Here is an 18146-nt window from a genome sequence, read left to right on the forward strand (position 1 = left end):
AACTTTACCATTTTTTAATTATATTAACCTAGAAAATCCATTGCATGAATGCTATCAGTTTATAAAACAGTTATGTGACCTTATAATTTCTAATTTTTCTTAGAAATTTATTCTTATTCCTATCCCCTCTATGGTATTTTCTTCTCTCTTACGAAAGTCAAAATTCACAGTGAACAAATTTGACCATTCAGTATCCATTTGATTTATTAGAAACAATTGTGATTTTGTATTTTCTGAGCTCTTACGAAAGTCAAAATTCGCAGTGAACAAATGAGTACTAAAATGTTTGAACAAATATGATTTATGTTTTATTGTACTTTTAGGAAAAAGATGACCAATTTTGAAGATCGCAGCACTGTTTTTCTATAGCAGCTTTTACAATGTACGCTACATATTTGAGTATTTAGCTTCTTATTGAGTACAATAAGAATCAGATTTTATAAACCAAAGTTGAGGCTAAATTTGACCGAAGAAGAGCACGTGATCGGTTGATGAACGACTTGAACAAAGATCCTCATGATATCATACATATGAGGCCGCATGCTTTTCAAAGACTGTTTTATTCTGGTCCCAACATTTTGTACTTTGCATTTTTGCAGGAGAATACTTGATACTTCAATTCTTTGCCACTTCTTCTTGCTTGAGCAGTGGCTTCAAGTACTAAAAGTATTTATTGTTAGATATGTATTAACAGGCCAGAATATTTTAGGCCTTAATTAATATTTAAGCATGAATTAAGTCTTTTTGGGCTGTATCAATTATGAGCCCGAATTAATCTGATTTTCTGATATGATCTGATTAGATATGCATATTTGAATAGGTGCGAATTGAATGGATAAGATCTTCTGAATAGGTTTGATCAAGAGATACGATCAACAGATGTATTGTATTATTTATATACAATACATATCTATTTTCGGATCTGATCTTTTTCTCTCTCTTCGGAATAGACATCTTTCTCTCTCTATTATTCGGAATAGGATTCTCTCTCTCTCTAATCTGTTCTGTTTTCGGACAGAAAAGATACACAGACAAAATCGAAAATAGGATATATTTTCGGACAAGAATAGAGAAGAGATTTTGGATAAGAAAAGAGACTAAAAATAGATGAATGGGATTTTCGGATTTATTAGATGAAACCGAAAATCTGATCTGTCTGATTCGCGCTTAGTCAGAAATAAAAAGGAAAAGCAGAAAGACAAGAAGGGGACTGCAAGTTGACGCTAGCACTTCGACTTGCAGTTGTTAGTCAACCTGTTTGTGTGGATACTGATAGAGACGCGACTGCGGTTATTGTTGCGTGGATCCGACATAAGGTGTACGAATCGAAGAAGATTGCTGCTAGGACTTGAAGTTTTCACTGCGCGTCTAGTGGTAAATTCTGTTTTAATCTTGGAATTAGTTTTATACTTAGATTCTGGTTTTCGGGTAGTGAACAAATCTTGAACTGAATCGAATTGTTGCACTATAACCTACCCGAAATCCCAACATTTATTTCTATATTTCCTTGGGTTATGTTGTAAATATGGTACAGAGGTTGCATATGTTACAAAGTTTTTTTTTTTGTTTTTCTGGTACAAAGGATTCCTTGTACTATTGGGTTTTGGCGTATCAATTTTTACTATAAAAAGGGTCTCAGGTAACACTTGCAACAAGAGGTTTCTATGTATCATTTTTTATGCCATAATCTCAAGCTTCAAGTATACTTCTTAGTTTAATTTCTTCTTCTTGCGTGATAATTTAATTTTTTTTAATTCGATCTTACTTAAATTTCTTCTTCCTGCGTGATAATTTACAAAAAAAAAAATTCGATCTGGTACAGATCTGGTATACTTCTTTTTAGTATACTACTACATTCATTTTTTTATGCTTGATTATATATTGCTACAGATCTGTGGTATACTTAATTAAAAAGCTCTTCTAATTTCAGCACATGGATTAAAAATGGATAAAAGTAGTACGCAATAGAAAATGGAAACTGATAGCCGCTGCTATAGAATTAAGTAATAAGCACTCAATTTTCCAAGCACTGTATTGCAAAAAACCCCAAGGAGTTATATCATAACAAAAACCCCCAAGGAGTTAATAACAATGGAATAATGTCATTTTCAAGCAACAGAACTTAAAAAACAATATCACATTTATCAAGCATTATCAATACCATTATGAATTATAATTTGTGATCATATAATACAACAAGAACTACATTAGTTACAATTAGAATAAATTAAGGACAATATCACCCACCAAATACAAACAATATAACAACAGTACAAGTACATTGGGCGTTTAGGAGAAATGTGATGCAAGTTCGGTAGAGAAATTAGGAGAAAGCCACACCATGTTCATGGGTGATGATGCAACACACAAATTCTTACAATATCTCACTTTCTGGTCTTTCATACGATATACGCCAACATCATGATATAAAGCTTTGCGTTTACCCCTCATCTTATAAATATCATCATTGTCATCATACGTGCAGTCTGCAAAGTAAATACGATTCCCCTTGCATCTAGGATGAACCCTTGAATCCAATGATAAGGAGTGGTTGTATCCTATAAACACCATATGATGGCCAAGGTTTTCCAGCAGGACACACCTGTGCTTCACCTTCTCTGTGTACTGCATCCCGGCTTCGGTGTCGTACCTCTGAAAGTACCCAGATTTATTCTCTACCAACTTGAAAACCTGAATCTCACTAGTCCACATGCTTGAGCTTTTTCTTATCAACTTCCACTGCACTCTTGCAACAACAACCAACTCACCGCATAAATCCACAAGAAAATATTTGGCTAAGGGACTATAACCCGGTTTTGCAACCATTGTCACCTTTGCAGGGCCAGCAATATCAATCTCAAAAACAGCACCAAAGTGATTGATTGCATACAACTTACTATTGTGCATGATAATATCATGAAGGTACAGTGGAGAGATTTCAAGTCTCGTCCATTTTGAATCACCAATTCTACAAAAGCGAATTGTTTTAGAATCTGAGACTAGAGCAACAATAAGAAAACTACTTTGGTAAGCACATACAATTACTTTCCTAATATACCAATAAGCAGAAGGATCGTCTTCAAAATTTACAATTTTATAACTTGGAACAGTAGATAAATGTGGTAAGGGTATTTTCTTTCCTGTAAGAGGATTTAGCAAGTTAATTTGTGGGTCAGGATCAGTGGTGCCAACTGTTACTAACCAACCTGCTCCAGACCCAACTATCCACTTATTACTAAATTCTGGCAAATGGAATCGGAATCCACCATATCTTTTTCGTTGGTTGAGACTGTAGATTCGATGTGTATTAGGACCATCAGTACCAGGATGTAGGAGCATTGGAAGTGGGATCCTCTTGGGTACGAAATGGTGCATTGGAAGTTTGCAGTAGAGACTCATGTGAAACCCCAATGCAACATAGCGCCATTGCTTACAAACAGCACTAAAGGAGACCACATCTACTGGTAAGTCTAGTCTTTTCATGATGTTGTCCACAATATCAATCGGGAGTTGAGACCACAAACCCCCTGTCAAATTAATTCTGCCAAACACAACCAACCACAAAAAGAAACAATTAATTTAATTTAATTAATTAATGAGGTACGTAGTTAACAAAATACGATCAATCGAGATGCATGCATCGATCGATTGTACATCTTAATTAAACAAATAAACTGCAAGGCTGATAAATCCTTAATTTCAGCTATTAGCCAAAAGGGTAGTAACATATAAGAGATTTGTTTGTAATCCAAGATACCCAAATTGTCCAGTTGATTTCATTGTTTGTAATCTAAAGTAAGGTACCCAAAATAAAATTATAGATTTTTGAAGAGAATCATGGATTAATAATTCAATTAAAATTAAACCTTGCTTGTTATATAATATATGCATGCAATGCAATCATGAAAAGAAATAAAATACCTGCATCTGCATGGTTATATATAACTAAATTGATGGACAAAAGTCTCTTAATTGAATGGATAGAGAGAGCAGGATGAGATAGAATTAATCGCTTATCCAAGATAGAATGGATATAGAGAAAGATATCGGAGGCAAAATTAAATTAGCCTCTTTCTATTATCAGAGAGAGATTAAGAGAGGAATTGAAAGAAAGTTCTGACCTTTTTCTTTTAGGAGCCATAGAGAGAGCGATGAGAGAGACGAGATCTAGGGGAGTTGCGACGGTGGCTTCGAGAAGAATAATTAGATGGGGTTTCGATCGGAAAGGAAACACTAAACCCTAAAACCCTTGTATAGAAAGACACAGACAGACCGACAGACCGTTTTAGATTTTAATCAGCCCAAGCCCAAAGATAAACAAAAATAAACTAAGCCCAAACCCAAGTAAATTAGCCCTATTTGTAAAATTGTCATTTGTTAGCCCAAAACTAAGCCCAGATCTACTTTGACCCCTTCACTACAAGCAAAATTAGCTTTATTTATTTTCCTTATTTTTTTTAGCATGTGTTGATTCAAAGATTTGATGGATCCTACGAAAAGCGTAAATAAATCTGCTGTGGTTCTTTGAATCACAGAATTCTATTATTTTAAATCCACTATATCGAAACAACTGTTTTTTGAGATTTGTGCATTCCAGAAAAAATAAAGAAATAGATTTAAAATAACAGGATCTTGTGGTTCTCAAAAAAATCATGGCATATTTATTTCACACGAAAAGCACCCACTTTAAAATGAAATTGTCATTTCTTATTGAGTTGAATTCATCTATATAATATGATAAGAAGCAAACTTATGATGATAAAAATCCTATCTAAAAATTATGTATATATAAGACTAACAAACAGCTACATATTGATAACTTTTTAATAGTAAAATAAATATTTCTAAAACCATTTCTTTTGGAATCTTTTATTTGTACCATAGTCACATAAAAGCTAAACAAAATACAATACAGTACAATATTTGAATTATACAATTATATGGATAAGATATTGGAGGAAACAAAAAATTATTGTTATTTTAAATTACACATATAGAGCTGGACTATGATGCTTTATGTATATTTAGATCCATAATCTGCGCTCGCCCTATACCAGCTGACTCCTACCCCTCACACATTTGATTTGCGGTTTTTCTCACAATTTTTCGCTTTTTTCTCTGTGAAAAGAAGAAGGAAGAAGAAAAGAAAAGGAAAAGTAATTTTTAATTTTGAACTTTAATTTAGTGGATCCCCGGTACCTCACTCAACACCGGTGTTGTCAAAACAGGATCGGATCGTTGGTTCGGCCTGAGAAAACCGAACCTGGTTTTCCTATTCGATTATGTTATCAGATTATTTATGCAAATAAACTAACCAATTCTATTTTAACTGGTCAGTTTTATTTATAAAATCAGTGAACCAATAATACAAACTCTTTATAAACCAGAGATAAACACCTAATAAATTTAAAAAATAAACGCTTTGCATCTTGAGTATAAAACACTTTTGATATATTTGCACAATATAAAATTTATACAGCAGCAACAATAGTCATCGTCATAATAATAATAATAATAATAAATATACGTCTAGAATACTCTACAATCAATTTTATATACGTCTAGAATAATGTACAATCAATATATAATTGTAGATGAGCAAATACGAATACAAATAAAAAAAACCAGAAATATAAAAATATAAAAATCACAATAGATTGTGTAAAAATCATATAAGCATACTCATTTTATCGAGCAAATACAAATACATATATAGAAATAGAGGATTGTCAGAATCCAAAATTAAAGGAGAGTGCTATTCTAAGAGCATGAATTTTAATTTTGAGTGCTGAAAAGAATTATCTTAGTTTTAATACAATTTTACCCCTTATTAAATACTTTCTTATTTTGCTTCTAATTAATTTATGTTATCAATTATGGAAGGGAAATTCATGCCATCAAAAGATTTTTATTTAAATTAATCCTGCTATTTTCCTGCCTAACAAAGTTGTTCATTCTATGTAGAGTGGAATAAGTAACAAAATTATACATGTACAATTCCAAATTGATTAAAATTTAGAACAGTTAGAAATAAATTTTCTAAATAATTAATTGATGGGGGTAATTCAATGAGATTAGTCAAAAAATAGTGGTACAACAAATTCATCTCTATCTGATCCAACGGAAATTATTTGGATTAAAAAAGATGGTCAAAATTTGTTAGTTCCAGTATGTACAATTAAAATTATGAAAAAAAATATCACATGTTAAATTTTGAAACTTTTTCAATTGAGGAATTATTGAGTAATATTTAAAATTTAATAAACATTTCGTAATTTTCTAAGTATTTCATTTGTAAATTACAATAGATAGTTTCATTTTTCGGGAGATCGTTTATTGTGTTTTAATGGTAAAATATTAATCTTTAAGATAAAGTAACTTGGTTTATATTGTAATCATATGAATAAAAGTAAAAATAATTGCATTTCTTATTTATAAGTTTCATTATACAAAATCTGTCATTTGTATTGTTAAGCATTTTAATTTTTTTTTTTTTTTTTGTAAAGAATGTGGCATGAGCACTCTCTCTGGTGTTTATTTGGTGGATATATGTGACGACATTATATAGTCAGATTTTTCCTGAGTTGCTGCTAAAGGAAATTTTTCAAAAAAAAAAAAATGACATATAGTCATATTTGGGCTTGTCTCAATTTCCAGGTGCAATTCAAACGAATTACTATTTCATTGAGAAGAATGGATGGAGAAAAATTTCCAAATCAAATGTTTCCTTTATTAATAGTAATTTAATTCAAAATAAAGATTGAAAAAAAGTTTTTTGAGGACAGAGTTGATAAAGAGGAGGGAAAAAATTCGCTCAGCTCTCAATAATATAATTCTTACTTTCAAAATAGCGCTCTCCAAAATTAAATCAGTGCCAAAATGAAAACGAACAAGACAGATAATTAATGAATATTGATTCAAATACATATTCTAAACGGCTAATAAATATATATTAATAGAAATTGTGTAGGTTTAACAGATAAGTGAACATATAAAATGATAATAATAAATTTAAGGGGAATTTCACCCGGGAAACGAGAACATTGAAATTACATATTCTCCCCTATAAAATTCATAATATCACATTTACTTTTCTAAACTCCAAAAACTCACAACTTTACACATTTTATTCTTTTATATTAAAACTAATTTTCATAAGAAAAAAAAAAGCCAGTCTTGTAATTGGTCCGTTTTCGAGAGCAAATGGGTAATTTTTTCACTTTTGACGCTTACATTTTAAAATTTATGTAGCATGTTTTAAAAAAGTGTCAGAAGTAGAGAAATGACCCATTTGTCCTCAATAATGGACCAATTACAAGACTGACACTTTTTATAAACATGCTACATTTTTTTTATTTTTTTAATAAAGGGTAAAATAGGTATTTCATGAACTTAAAATAAATTTAAATATAAAATACATGAAAATTGATAAATTTGTAAGTTTTTAAAGTTTAGAAGGGTATATATGATATTATGAACTTTCGAGGGGGAATACGTAGTTTCCATGTTTTTTAGGGGTATATGTGAAATTCCCTCTAAATTTAAATAATAAAAATGATAACAGTTCCGCATATATTATTTGATATTCATTAATACACAACAAGTGTATACTGTTCAAGAATATTCATTAAAAGGAAAAAAGAAAACGCTAAAATTGAGATGCTTTAATCAAATAATTATGATTCGGATAATACAAGATATCCGAAATTTTTTTTTTTAAATAACTATGAATTATTCATATCTAACTTCTTCTTTTTTTTGTAAATGCGGATACGAATAATTATGAAGATCAGATTCGTACGGAATAATTAGCATATGAAGCTTAAAATATACACCGTCTTACTTGTGCGCGTAGGAGATTATTATTCCAATTTATTAAATGGACGGTGATTTATTGACAATATATTAACTTTGAAAATTTTGATAATGATGAAAATAAATTTATAGCTTTGAAATGCGACTTTTAAAATATGACCTATGCAATTTATATGACATACATTAGAAAAGACAAAACTTAATTTATGTTTACCGTTTATCAAACAACTTAAAATTTGCAATGACCTACGGACAATATTTAATTGAATATCAAATGATATCAAAATTGTATGAAACTTGACAACTAAGCAATATACATAGCGTATATTGATTTGTTCTATAGATTAATACTTTTGTTTTCAAAATTCTAATAGTCGATTCAGAATCGTTCAACACGTTTTTTATATGAAAATATACTTATGAGAAGGGATCTATTTGCACAATTTTTATGACACCAGATTACGTCCTACATTTTTAAAGTCCAAAGAGTTGATTCAAACCGTTCAACAAGATGGATATATTAAAATGTGCTTGCATATCAAATTTTATATATTTTTTAAAAAATTTCTATTTATTAAGATGAGTACAAAAATTTAATTGTCTGAAAACAACGAAAAATACTTAATAAATAGTAAAAAAAATAAAAAAAAATGTAAAATTTGATATGTAAGCACATTTTAATATATTCATCATGTTGAATGATTTGAATCGACTGTTAGGAATTTGAAAATTTTGAAAATATGGAGTGTAATTCGGTGTCACCAAAAAAGAGTGTAAGTGGATCCCTCCTCCATACTTATATACTAAATTATATATAAAACATAATTTTACTTTTTTATATAGATAAAAATAGCTATTTCTAAAAGCTAGAATTCTTAGATCAAGTGATTTTTTACCTATATAAAAATGGTCACATTGTACGACTCTGATTGTCTTAATTTTGTAAAATTAAGATATCGATCTATAATACAGACTAATTTACGGCTTTTACGCTGTACATAATACCATAACCTTATTCTTATTAAAATTATCCAAACATACATTATTATTAACATATTCGAACCTTATCAAATTGACCTTCTCTATAATTTTTCATAATATTACGTGCCACACAGAATAATGAATTTTTTATAAATCATAATTAGAAAAAAAAAATTATGAAACCAACGTGATTACTTTTTTTTTACAAAACCATAAAAGCTGATATGTCATTTCGGTCCATTTTTTTTTGGAGACCGAAATGTCATTTCGAGAAAAAAATACGTTAAAAAATTGTAAAAATACATGGAACCGAATTGTCATTTCAGTTTCAAAAATAAAAAAATAAAAAATTTTGAAACTAAAATGACATTTCGGTTTTTACGATTCTTGTAAAAATATAAATAAATAATCATGTTAGTTTCATAAAAAAATCTTTTACTAATTATGGTTTATAAAAAAAAATCCAGAATAAGTACGGCTCCCACAGTAACACGCCAAAGTGCCAAAATCAGTTGCCAGGTTTTCTTGCCAGCTAAACCAAAGCATATACCGTAAGCCCCTTGAAATCCACAGATCAGTCCGATCAATGATCACGAGTGATCTGATGAGGACCCATCAAAGATTCAAATGTCGGGTCCACAAGAGGACAGCTAGCCCGGGCCCGTCGCTCCCTCCATATCTTTTACTTGATTCGGTCTCCCCGTCGGCCATGACTTGACCTAGACCTTGTGGAAAACAACGGGTAAGATATTAACAGAGAGATTTTTGCTTCGTGAAGTGCGCTAATACTATCCGGCACTTGTTTGTTTCACAAGTCCTTGCGCTGTCTTAAGCAAAAATTCATCTGTTAAAATATTTACCCAACACAACGCGCATAGAAGCACTTTTCACGGGTAAATATATTAACAGGGTAGTTTTTACTTCATGAAGCGGACTAACAATAGCCGACACACTTGTTTCTATAGTCTTTGCGCTGTCTTAAACAAAAACTGGTCTGTTAAAATATTCACCGAAAACAACGTGCATATATGTACCGTGACAGCTTTCTCTTTCTTTCCTGGTCTTTTCCCACCCAAACATGCCATGCGGTTTTGTCTCCTCCCCTAGTCCCTGCTGCCTGCTCTGTCAATCTGGCTGACTGGCGCAAATGCCAATTGGAGAAATCCGAATTGGAAGGAAACTAATTCTCAAAAAGGCTGGCTCGTAGAATCCCACGACAGTATACCGTTCCTGTCGTGTTATTTGCATAAATATATACTATTCCAAGATACTATTCTGATCTTGTTTTGTTGTTTGGATAACACTGCTGACATTGTTCCAGTCTTGCCTGATCTTGCAGCGTCAGATGGTTAATCTGTAAATGTACGAGAATTAATTAATAACTTTGGTAGATTAAAGCTGAAAGGAAATAGATGTTGTTCTTGTCATATCTTTTGGAATAACATCAAATCATAGTGATTCCGAAAAGGAAATGGATGTTGTTCTTGTCATATCTTTTGGAATAACATAAAATCAACTAAAATAATTTATTCTATGGGATATTCGACAAAATTTAATTTTGATTATTTTTATTCAGAAAAATCTTATATTAAGTAATTCCTCTTATCGACCAACTTTCAAATAAATAAATAAAAATGTGTTAATTTTGGTGAAAAATAGTGATTAAAATGCATGAACCGAAGACATTTTACTCTCTTTTTTTAATATTACAGCGGCCGTAGGATGAGATGATAAAAAAAAAATCTAGGTAAATTGATTTGTGGATCAAAAGGCAAAACGAAGACAAAAATTTCTTCTCATCTTTCTCGAAATCATCAAACAGCATGTTAGAATTTGGTCGGCAACAATAATACTTGTTAAAAGCAGCTATGAAAGATCACGCAAATACGGTGAATGTTTGTTCATCTAAAATTGGTGGATCATTTAAGATGTGTGACCCATGAATTGCTATTTATTAACTTGCAAGTTTTTTAATTTTAACTTGGGATCTCTATTAAAAAAATAATCTTATCTTCTTATGCATAATGTCAATATTTCTTTGGAAAATTTAAAAATTTGAACTTTAGAAATGGGACCTAGTCAGTTTGCTAATTAATTGGTCAAGTCTTTCAAAAGAAGGGAATATTTAATTTCAGTCAAAATTGTCATTATCATAAAATTGTTGTCTTCAACTTGGGAGAATATAAATCCAGAACCAATTAAATAAGTTAGATTGGGATAATAATGATTTCATTCTTGCAACTTTCATAGACCAATACACTGACAGCCTGGAGATTATTTTTTTTTAAATAGCAAACAAATTAAATTAGTCAAATAAATTAACAAAAGAAAAATTGCACAATATCACTGGAGAATGTTCTATCATAAGGTTCATAACATATACAATAAAGACTAACGACCTTGAATGGGTTGACATCGAAGTTCAATGCATATAGAATTAAATTGATTTTATTTTCCTATAATCACTTCTGAAGGGGTAGTTCAGCAAATGGGACAGTTTGTCCGATTCATGTGCTTAGAAGTCACTGCAATATATATATTTACTTATTTAATTGATGACAATGTAACTAACTAACTAACTATTGTTTGACAATATTAGACAATATTTGACATGGGCTGTCATTGTTCTAATGTTAGTGGGATCCCTTACAAACTTGTATTTGCATATTGATACTCAAAAAAGATAATCAAGGATTGAAGATATCATTATTAAAAGATACTGACAGCTATTTCTTTTTCTTAATTCTTGCACCTAATTCCATTACAAACAGACTAAAACAAGTAAATTTCATTCATGGCTACCTCTTTCGGTATTCAAAAGTAAAACTACCACCTAACAAATTTAGAAAGTCTAGAAAACGGAGCAAAACTATGTCCAAAAAAAGAAAAGAATTTCTTCTAAGATCGGACGGTTAGCATCTCATCACACGGTTACAGAGTCGTGACACGTCACCAAGCCGTACTGGCTTGATCAAGAAATCCTCTGCTCCTTCTTGAAGACACCTGGAGATCCTGTTGGGTACATTTTCGGATGACATTATCACCACTGGGATTTTCTTCAGCTCTGCAGACTCCTAAAATTCAAAAAATAAACCAATTTAGTACCAAATTAATACATTTGATATTTGAAATTTCAAAAAATTGAAAACTTTGAAAAGAAAGCTGACCTTGACTCTCTTGAGCAGATCGTAACCTGTCATCTCCGGCATCCAGTAATCCGTAATTATCATATTCACATTTGGCTCCTGAAAATTCAAATTAATTCAAGTTCAGTACCAAATCGATAGTAATTTTAGTTATTTCCACATGAAATAGTCTTATACAATTTTGCTACTTACCAAGCCAAGAAGCTCTAATGCTCGCTGCGCACTATCCACAGAAGTAACTTCAAAACAACAGATTAACAAATCGAATCAATCATCTAAACTAGCAAGAGATTGCGAACTTCTGCGAATTACAAGCGAAGAAAGGGAAAGTACCTCTGAATTTCGAACTTCTCAAAAGCATCGCGATCAAAGCGCGGTCGACTGGGCTATCGTCAACAGCCAGCACGTGCAACTCGCGTTCCTCTTGCAACACCATTTTTCTAATTGCCTTTTCTTTTGCGATTAGTTAGGTTGATGGATGATCTAGAGACTAGAGAGAGGCAAAAGAGACTTGAGAGGAATTGCTATCCAATTCGTGTTTATATAGCCTTATAATTACAAAAAGGCGAATCAAGACGAAATATATCTCCACGAACGCGGAGCAGAGAATCTATATTAAATCAATTTCACTGAAAGGTGGGTCCCTAGTCCTACGGTGTATGTTGTGGATCGAGGAGAGGAGAGACGAGGGGATGGAATAGGCTTGATTGGATCAGAGTAGGTCCGATGCCCATGGGACCTACTTTAGGTTTGATTGGATCGGAATCCGTCCGATCTGCTTTATGCTCTATGGGCCCCTTTAATATTCGTCATCAGTTTCGTTTACGCGTATCTTAAAGCTAATTAAACGGCTATCAAGGACATTGAACCAAAAGTAGATCCAATGGTATCGAACAGAAAAGTAGAGGATGGGAAGGCGAGTTGTGCTTGATATTGGGACCCACGGTAGATTCGTTGAGGATTTGGCTCGTCCCCCGATTTGTACCAAGCTGGTGACTTTTCTTCCTCTTTTATTTCTTTCGTATCTCCAACACACGGAGTCCAACCCGGCCAGCCGTCTAGATTTTGTGTCATAAATTATTTGGATTTTCTTTTATTTTTTCTTCTTTTCAGATTGATATTATCTCATACACATTATGATAAAGATACCCCTGTAATCTTTTTATTTTCAGTTTAGAGAAAACAAACTTCCAAGGTGAAAACTTTAGCATGATTTCATTGCATTATTTAATCTGACTAAGATTTGATACTATCACATTGAAGATAGTGCCCAAAGGAAAAGGCCACACAGAACTGTGCTTAATTTAATGATAATTTTATTTGCTGTCTTTATATGTGTAAGCACCTCACTAATCATGTAATTAATTTTCTTTTTAATTTTTATTGAACTAAAAAAATTACAGGCTAGAGAGGCATCCGAAATTTTAACTTTTACTATCTTTTAAAAAAACAATTATACCAAATAACCACAGTTTGGTCAGAATTTTATTTTTGACATAGCCGCAATTTAAAATTGCTAACAGAAATTGAGTGTTCGCAACTTCAAGATGAGGACACATTTCATTTTTTTTTTCTCAAAACTTTGGTTTTCAACACTGATTGATCAAAAAAATTATTGAATTGGACCATAGAATGTGTAGTATAAAAATAAAAATAAAAATTTCAGGAGAGAGATAGAAGGATGTGCAGTATAAAGAAATAAATAAATAAATAAATAAAGCTAGTGACAGAGTATGACAATTTAATTTTAGATTATAATAATTTGTACAAATATATATATACTTTTAAAAGTAGTGCGTTGAAGCGTTAAATAAAAGTTCATTGTTTTTATTATTCTCCTCAAGGTATAAGTTGGAAAAGGTCCACGCATTGACTGAAGGACTTTAATTGAAAATTGCAGAGGAAAAATTCAAGAACAAGAAATATATAATTAATTAATTAATTATTCGTCATGGGTCGTCGCTTTAAAAATTAATGTCTAATCTCTTTTCTGATATCAAATCTATCTTCTATTAACTATCCTTGTCTACTCTCCTCACCGTATCCAATACAGATACCGGGAAATGTCATTACCATCTTTCAATATAATCCCTCCAAATCTGCATAATTAGAAGATAGACTTTTATCCTTTTTTTTCTTCTTTTGTTGGAGAGACAAGGTGGAATATTAACACTAAAAAATATAAACAAATATATTAGGGAATATTTGGCCGGTACTATATAATATTCAGTATCATGGATCAAATATTTGGACTGGTTCGATTTTTTTTATTCTTTATTTAAAATTTTGGAATGTTTTACTCTAACAACTATATTACTAAAATATAATGCGAATTCTAATTCATGTTATATAAATATTAAATAATTAATTATGACTTGCCTAGTCATGTTATATAGTCAAATTCACAGGTCAGCTAACTAGTATCTTATCTTTTATTTTAAAATGTTTATCGTACATAGAGAGCAAAACCTCCATTTATAAATTGGGGATAATTATTTATCTTCAAATTGGGGAATTATATATAAACCCTAGTGTTATCTTGACAATTTAAACTCTTATTCATGCAATCTAAATAAAAACATGATGTCTACAATAATAAAAACGGTGGTATTATCAACTCTAATTTTAATTTGTCAAACATCGTAACTTTAAAGAAAATTCAAGATCTCAAGTTTAACACAAAATTTGTAAATTTAAAATTGCATTCGGTACCTAATTGATTTTTTTTTAATTTTTTTTTGTGTTGATACTATAATTTGGATTACCTAAAAGTGGGAAATGAAGTAAATAGAAAGTAAAAACTAATATGAGAATATAGAATGTTATCTGTGCTGGGTTCTTATTAAATACATATACCCATTTTTTTTCTTATTATAATAGTAATTTAGTACTAACTTCGTCCTTTATACATATAAATATATTAATAGAACCATTTTCACTTCACACAACATACAATCAATAAAGACAAAATAAAAAAGTATATAAATGGTGCTCCGCATGAAGCCAACCCAGCTTTGTTAATATCATTGCCCCTTAATGTATTTTAATTTAGGTTTGAAACTAATTAGATTATCTTAGATGAGTATCATAAATGGAGGGTCTGACCTATTTCATTAATCCAAAAGAAAACATCTTAATATAAAAAATAAAGAACATTGTTGACAAATATATAGTCTTCAAGTTCAAGTAAAAATATGGAATGTTTAAAGGATTAGAATACAAAATGTCACCTTAACTTTACCAGTAGCTAATAAATAAATTAACAACAAAATCACTTAACCGGTAACGAGGCAGATCTCCATCACAATCAAACCCATTCTTTAAGGATAACTTTATTATTTTTTAATAACAACTCGTTATATTTTTGGAGACCGAATCGTCTGTCCCCCGAGGGCAGGAAATTCCTGCTCCCAGAGTCTCTGCGAGTGGGGCCCATTTAAAAACAGTAACAATAGTTAAATTCTTAAACAGTAACCGGTCTCACCCCAGTCCCACCCAGCAGAGACTCTGGGGGCAGGAATTGGAGGCAGACGATTCGATTTCATATTTTTGGGGCTTTTAATACAACAAGAGACATTCTTAACCGGACTAGTGAAATTACATCATTGGTACCTGCATTTATGTAAAATATCAATTCTTTAATAATTGAAGATTTTTATTATTATTAACACCGTACACGAGGGGACTTATTTGTTTTAAATCCACCAATTTACCAAACTATATTGACTTTTCAGTACTACGATTTTATTTTTATTTTTACAAATTAAAAATTAAATTATTAGAAGCATTAATGTTTTTTCGGTCTCATGAATGAGACCGACCCATTAATTCAGTTCCAGTGCAGTATTTTTTGAAACCAAATCTCGGTCCCATTTACATTTTGAAGAAAAAAAATAATTATTATTGTTTCCGATAATTTATTTTTGTATTTCTAAAAATTTTAAAAAAAATGATCTACCTAAGTGTGCTCTGATTGGGAAAAATATTTTTAGTACCATTTTATGATAACACAAGCAGTAAATTTTTATTTATAACAGGGAAATATCAAGCAAAGATCTTTGAAATAAAAATAAAAATTGCAAGAGCATATTTCATGCATCTAGTTAAAAAGGTAAAAAATAGGTATAAGAATCTTCTTCCAAAGGCAGAAAATATTCATGTATCATGCTTTAAATCGTTTCGGATATGAGAATCAAAATATAAAAAAGCACAGGTAAGATTGCAGTATTATCTCTGATTTTTTGTTTAATTTGTGCACTACTTGATGAAGAGGAGGCGCAATCTTTGGTAGGAGCAAAAAGGTTTATTCTCTGACAGGTGTATCGTGTACAGCAGCATTGAAATCTGAAATCTAATATTAAATCATAAAAGGAAATGCTGTTCTTAAAAGGATGACTTTGATACTGTTATAATGTATTTTATTGAAAATGATTAAATTAATGGAAACAGTATAAGTTTTTCCTTTATTCAAAATCGCTGGTCTGATGCTGCAATCTTGCAAAAATTTCATTTTTTTTTTCGACATGATCTCAAATAGACATACCAGATATATGTGAATCTTATATATTTTTTTTTTCTCAAGTATTAACTGTGCATATTTTCAATGAGGAGGGATGCAATTACACTCTTTTTTTATGATACCGAAGTACACTTTTCATTTTCAAAGTTTTCAAATTTCAAACAGTCGATCTAAACCGTTCAACATTATGGATATATTAAAATGTGCTTGCAGATCAAATTTTATATTTTTTTGAATTTTTTTACCATTTATTAAGTATTTTACAAAATTATTGTTTTCAGACCATTGAACTTTTTACTCATCTTAATAAATAAATAAATAATAAAAAAATGTAAAATTTTATTTGCAAGTACTTTTTAACATATCCATCATATTAAATAATTTGGATCGAATGTTCGAACTTTGAAAATATAGAATATAATCCAAAGGTGAAACGAAGATTAAGAATAGAGGGTCATCCAAACGTGAAACGAAGATTAAGAATAGCTCCGGATTAGCTCTATTCCGCTATTCCGTGAAAACGTTGGGTTAGCGATTTAGCACCCGCAAGAATAGCGATTTAGCTCCCGCTGGCCTTTGCTATTCCTAACATACAATCCAAACAACATTTCTACAAATCCGGAATAGCCAAAGTTAGTGCTATTCTTGAATCTCTTGGGTTAGCACTATTCTCAATCACTAATCCAAAAATCGCTATTCTTGAGCTATTCCTTGCACGATCCAAAAAAGAAAATAGAGGTCAATTAATCCCCATTGAATATATATAAATATGCCACTGACCACACGTGGTGTGACCAGTCCGTCGTCTGCACCACTTTTTATCAACAAAAATATTGAAGTAGCTCGTCGATCAATATCTAATAGATGTAATCACACGGGTATATGATGTTTTGTGATGTGTCTGTGTGTACATGTGTCAAAAGGTGTCAAGAACAATTCACGTGATGTGACATAACATGTTAATTTCAACCAATAGTAGACACACCAAGCAAAATAATATGGCATATGACCACGAATCACGTTATGTGATATCATATCGTAATGTGACGTGTGACGTGATGGAATCAATCACACAGTTTATTTTGCTCTACCCACGTTACGTGATATCATATCGTAACGAGTTATGTTACATTTTCTTTTTCTCTACTCACAGTTTTAATTATCATGTCAGAATATGTGTGTGTGTGTGTGTGAGGGGGGGTTCAAATGCCTCTATTTTTTAAAACTTAAAAGTCAAAATAAAACCATTAGATGTGATATATGTTATTTTCTTTATCTCCTCGTAAAAAATTATCTTATTTCAATTTTGTTTTTATGTGAATCACTAAGTTGAAAAATCAACGTCTCGAAATTATCCACATTAGTATGTTTTTTCCAAGTTTTTGATGACAACCAAAATAAAATTAAAATGTCATAATTTTTTACAAGTGCATAGATAAAATGATGTAAATCATATCCAACGGTTTTATTTTAACTTTTAAGTTTTAAATTTTAAATTATTAAAAATTTTAATAATAGAGGCACAAAAAATGGAGGCATTTGAACCCTCCTCTCTCTCTCTCTCTATATATAGAGGTTAGCTACTCTACTTACATAACCATATGAGGGTATATGTTTATAAGTCATTTTTTCATTTTCAAAATACAAAAAGTCGATCTAAACCGTTAGATGAGATTTCCATATTG

At 30.9% G+C, this 18146-nt stretch overlaps 2 protein-coding genes across 2 annotated transcripts; both read right to left on the reverse strand.

Moving 5' to 3' along the window:
- Positions 1 to 2136: 2136 nt before the first annotated feature.
- On the reverse strand, positions 2137 to 4216 carry LOC144550599 (F-box protein SKIP23-like). Its single transcript, XM_078298600.1, has 2 exons — positions 4122 to 4216; positions 2137 to 3541 (listed from the first exon to the last, which is right to left on the reverse strand). The coding sequence occupies exons 1-2, from the start codon at positions 4139 to 4141 to the stop codon at positions 2290 to 2292; spliced, it is 1272 nt and encodes a 423-aa protein (XP_078154726.1). The 5' UTR covers positions 4142 to 4216; the 3' UTR covers positions 2137 to 2289.
- Positions 4217 to 11480: 7264 nt separating this feature from the next.
- On the reverse strand, positions 11481 to 12532 carry LOC144550600 (two-component response regulator ORR6-like). Its single transcript, XM_078298601.1, has 4 exons — positions 12276 to 12532; positions 12135 to 12181; positions 11964 to 12041; positions 11481 to 11870 (listed from the first exon to the last, which is right to left on the reverse strand). Exons 1-4 carry the CDS (start codon positions 12376 to 12378, stop codon positions 11709 to 11711), a joined length of 390 nt encoding a protein of 129 aa, XP_078154727.1. The 5' UTR covers positions 12379 to 12532; the 3' UTR covers positions 11481 to 11708.
- Between the last annotated feature and the right edge of the window lie 5614 nt (positions 12533 to 18146).

The sequence above is a fragment of the Carex rostrata genome, chromosome 2 (assembly GCF_964058835.1).
Source record: "Carex rostrata chromosome 2, lpCarRost1.2, whole genome shotgun sequence".
NCBI lineage: Eukaryota > Viridiplantae > Streptophyta > Magnoliopsida > Poales > Cyperaceae > Carex > Carex rostrata.

Excerpts from the sequence above, each read along its gene's own strand:
- LOC144550600 (XM_078298601.1), bottom strand. The coding sequence starts at position 12,378 with ATGGTGTTGCAAGAGGAACGCGAGTTGCACGTGCTGGCTGTTGACGAT. Across the intron at positions 12,182-12,275 it reads GAGAAGTTCGAAATTCAGAG|TTACTTCTGTGGATAGTGCG; the intron begins GTACTTTCCCTT and ends GTTGTTTTGAAG. Across the intron at positions 12,042-12,134 it reads CATTAGAGCTTCTTGGCTTG|GAGCCAAATGTGAATATGAT; the intron begins GTAAGTAGCAAA and ends TTGAATTTTCAG.
- LOC144550599 (XM_078298600.1), bottom strand. The coding sequence starts at position 4,141 with ATGGCTCCTAAAAGAAAAAG. Across the intron at positions 3,542-4,121 it reads ATGGCTCCTAAAAGAAAAAG|AATTAATTTGACAGGGGGTT; the intron begins GTCAGAACTTTC and ends TGTGTTTGGCAG.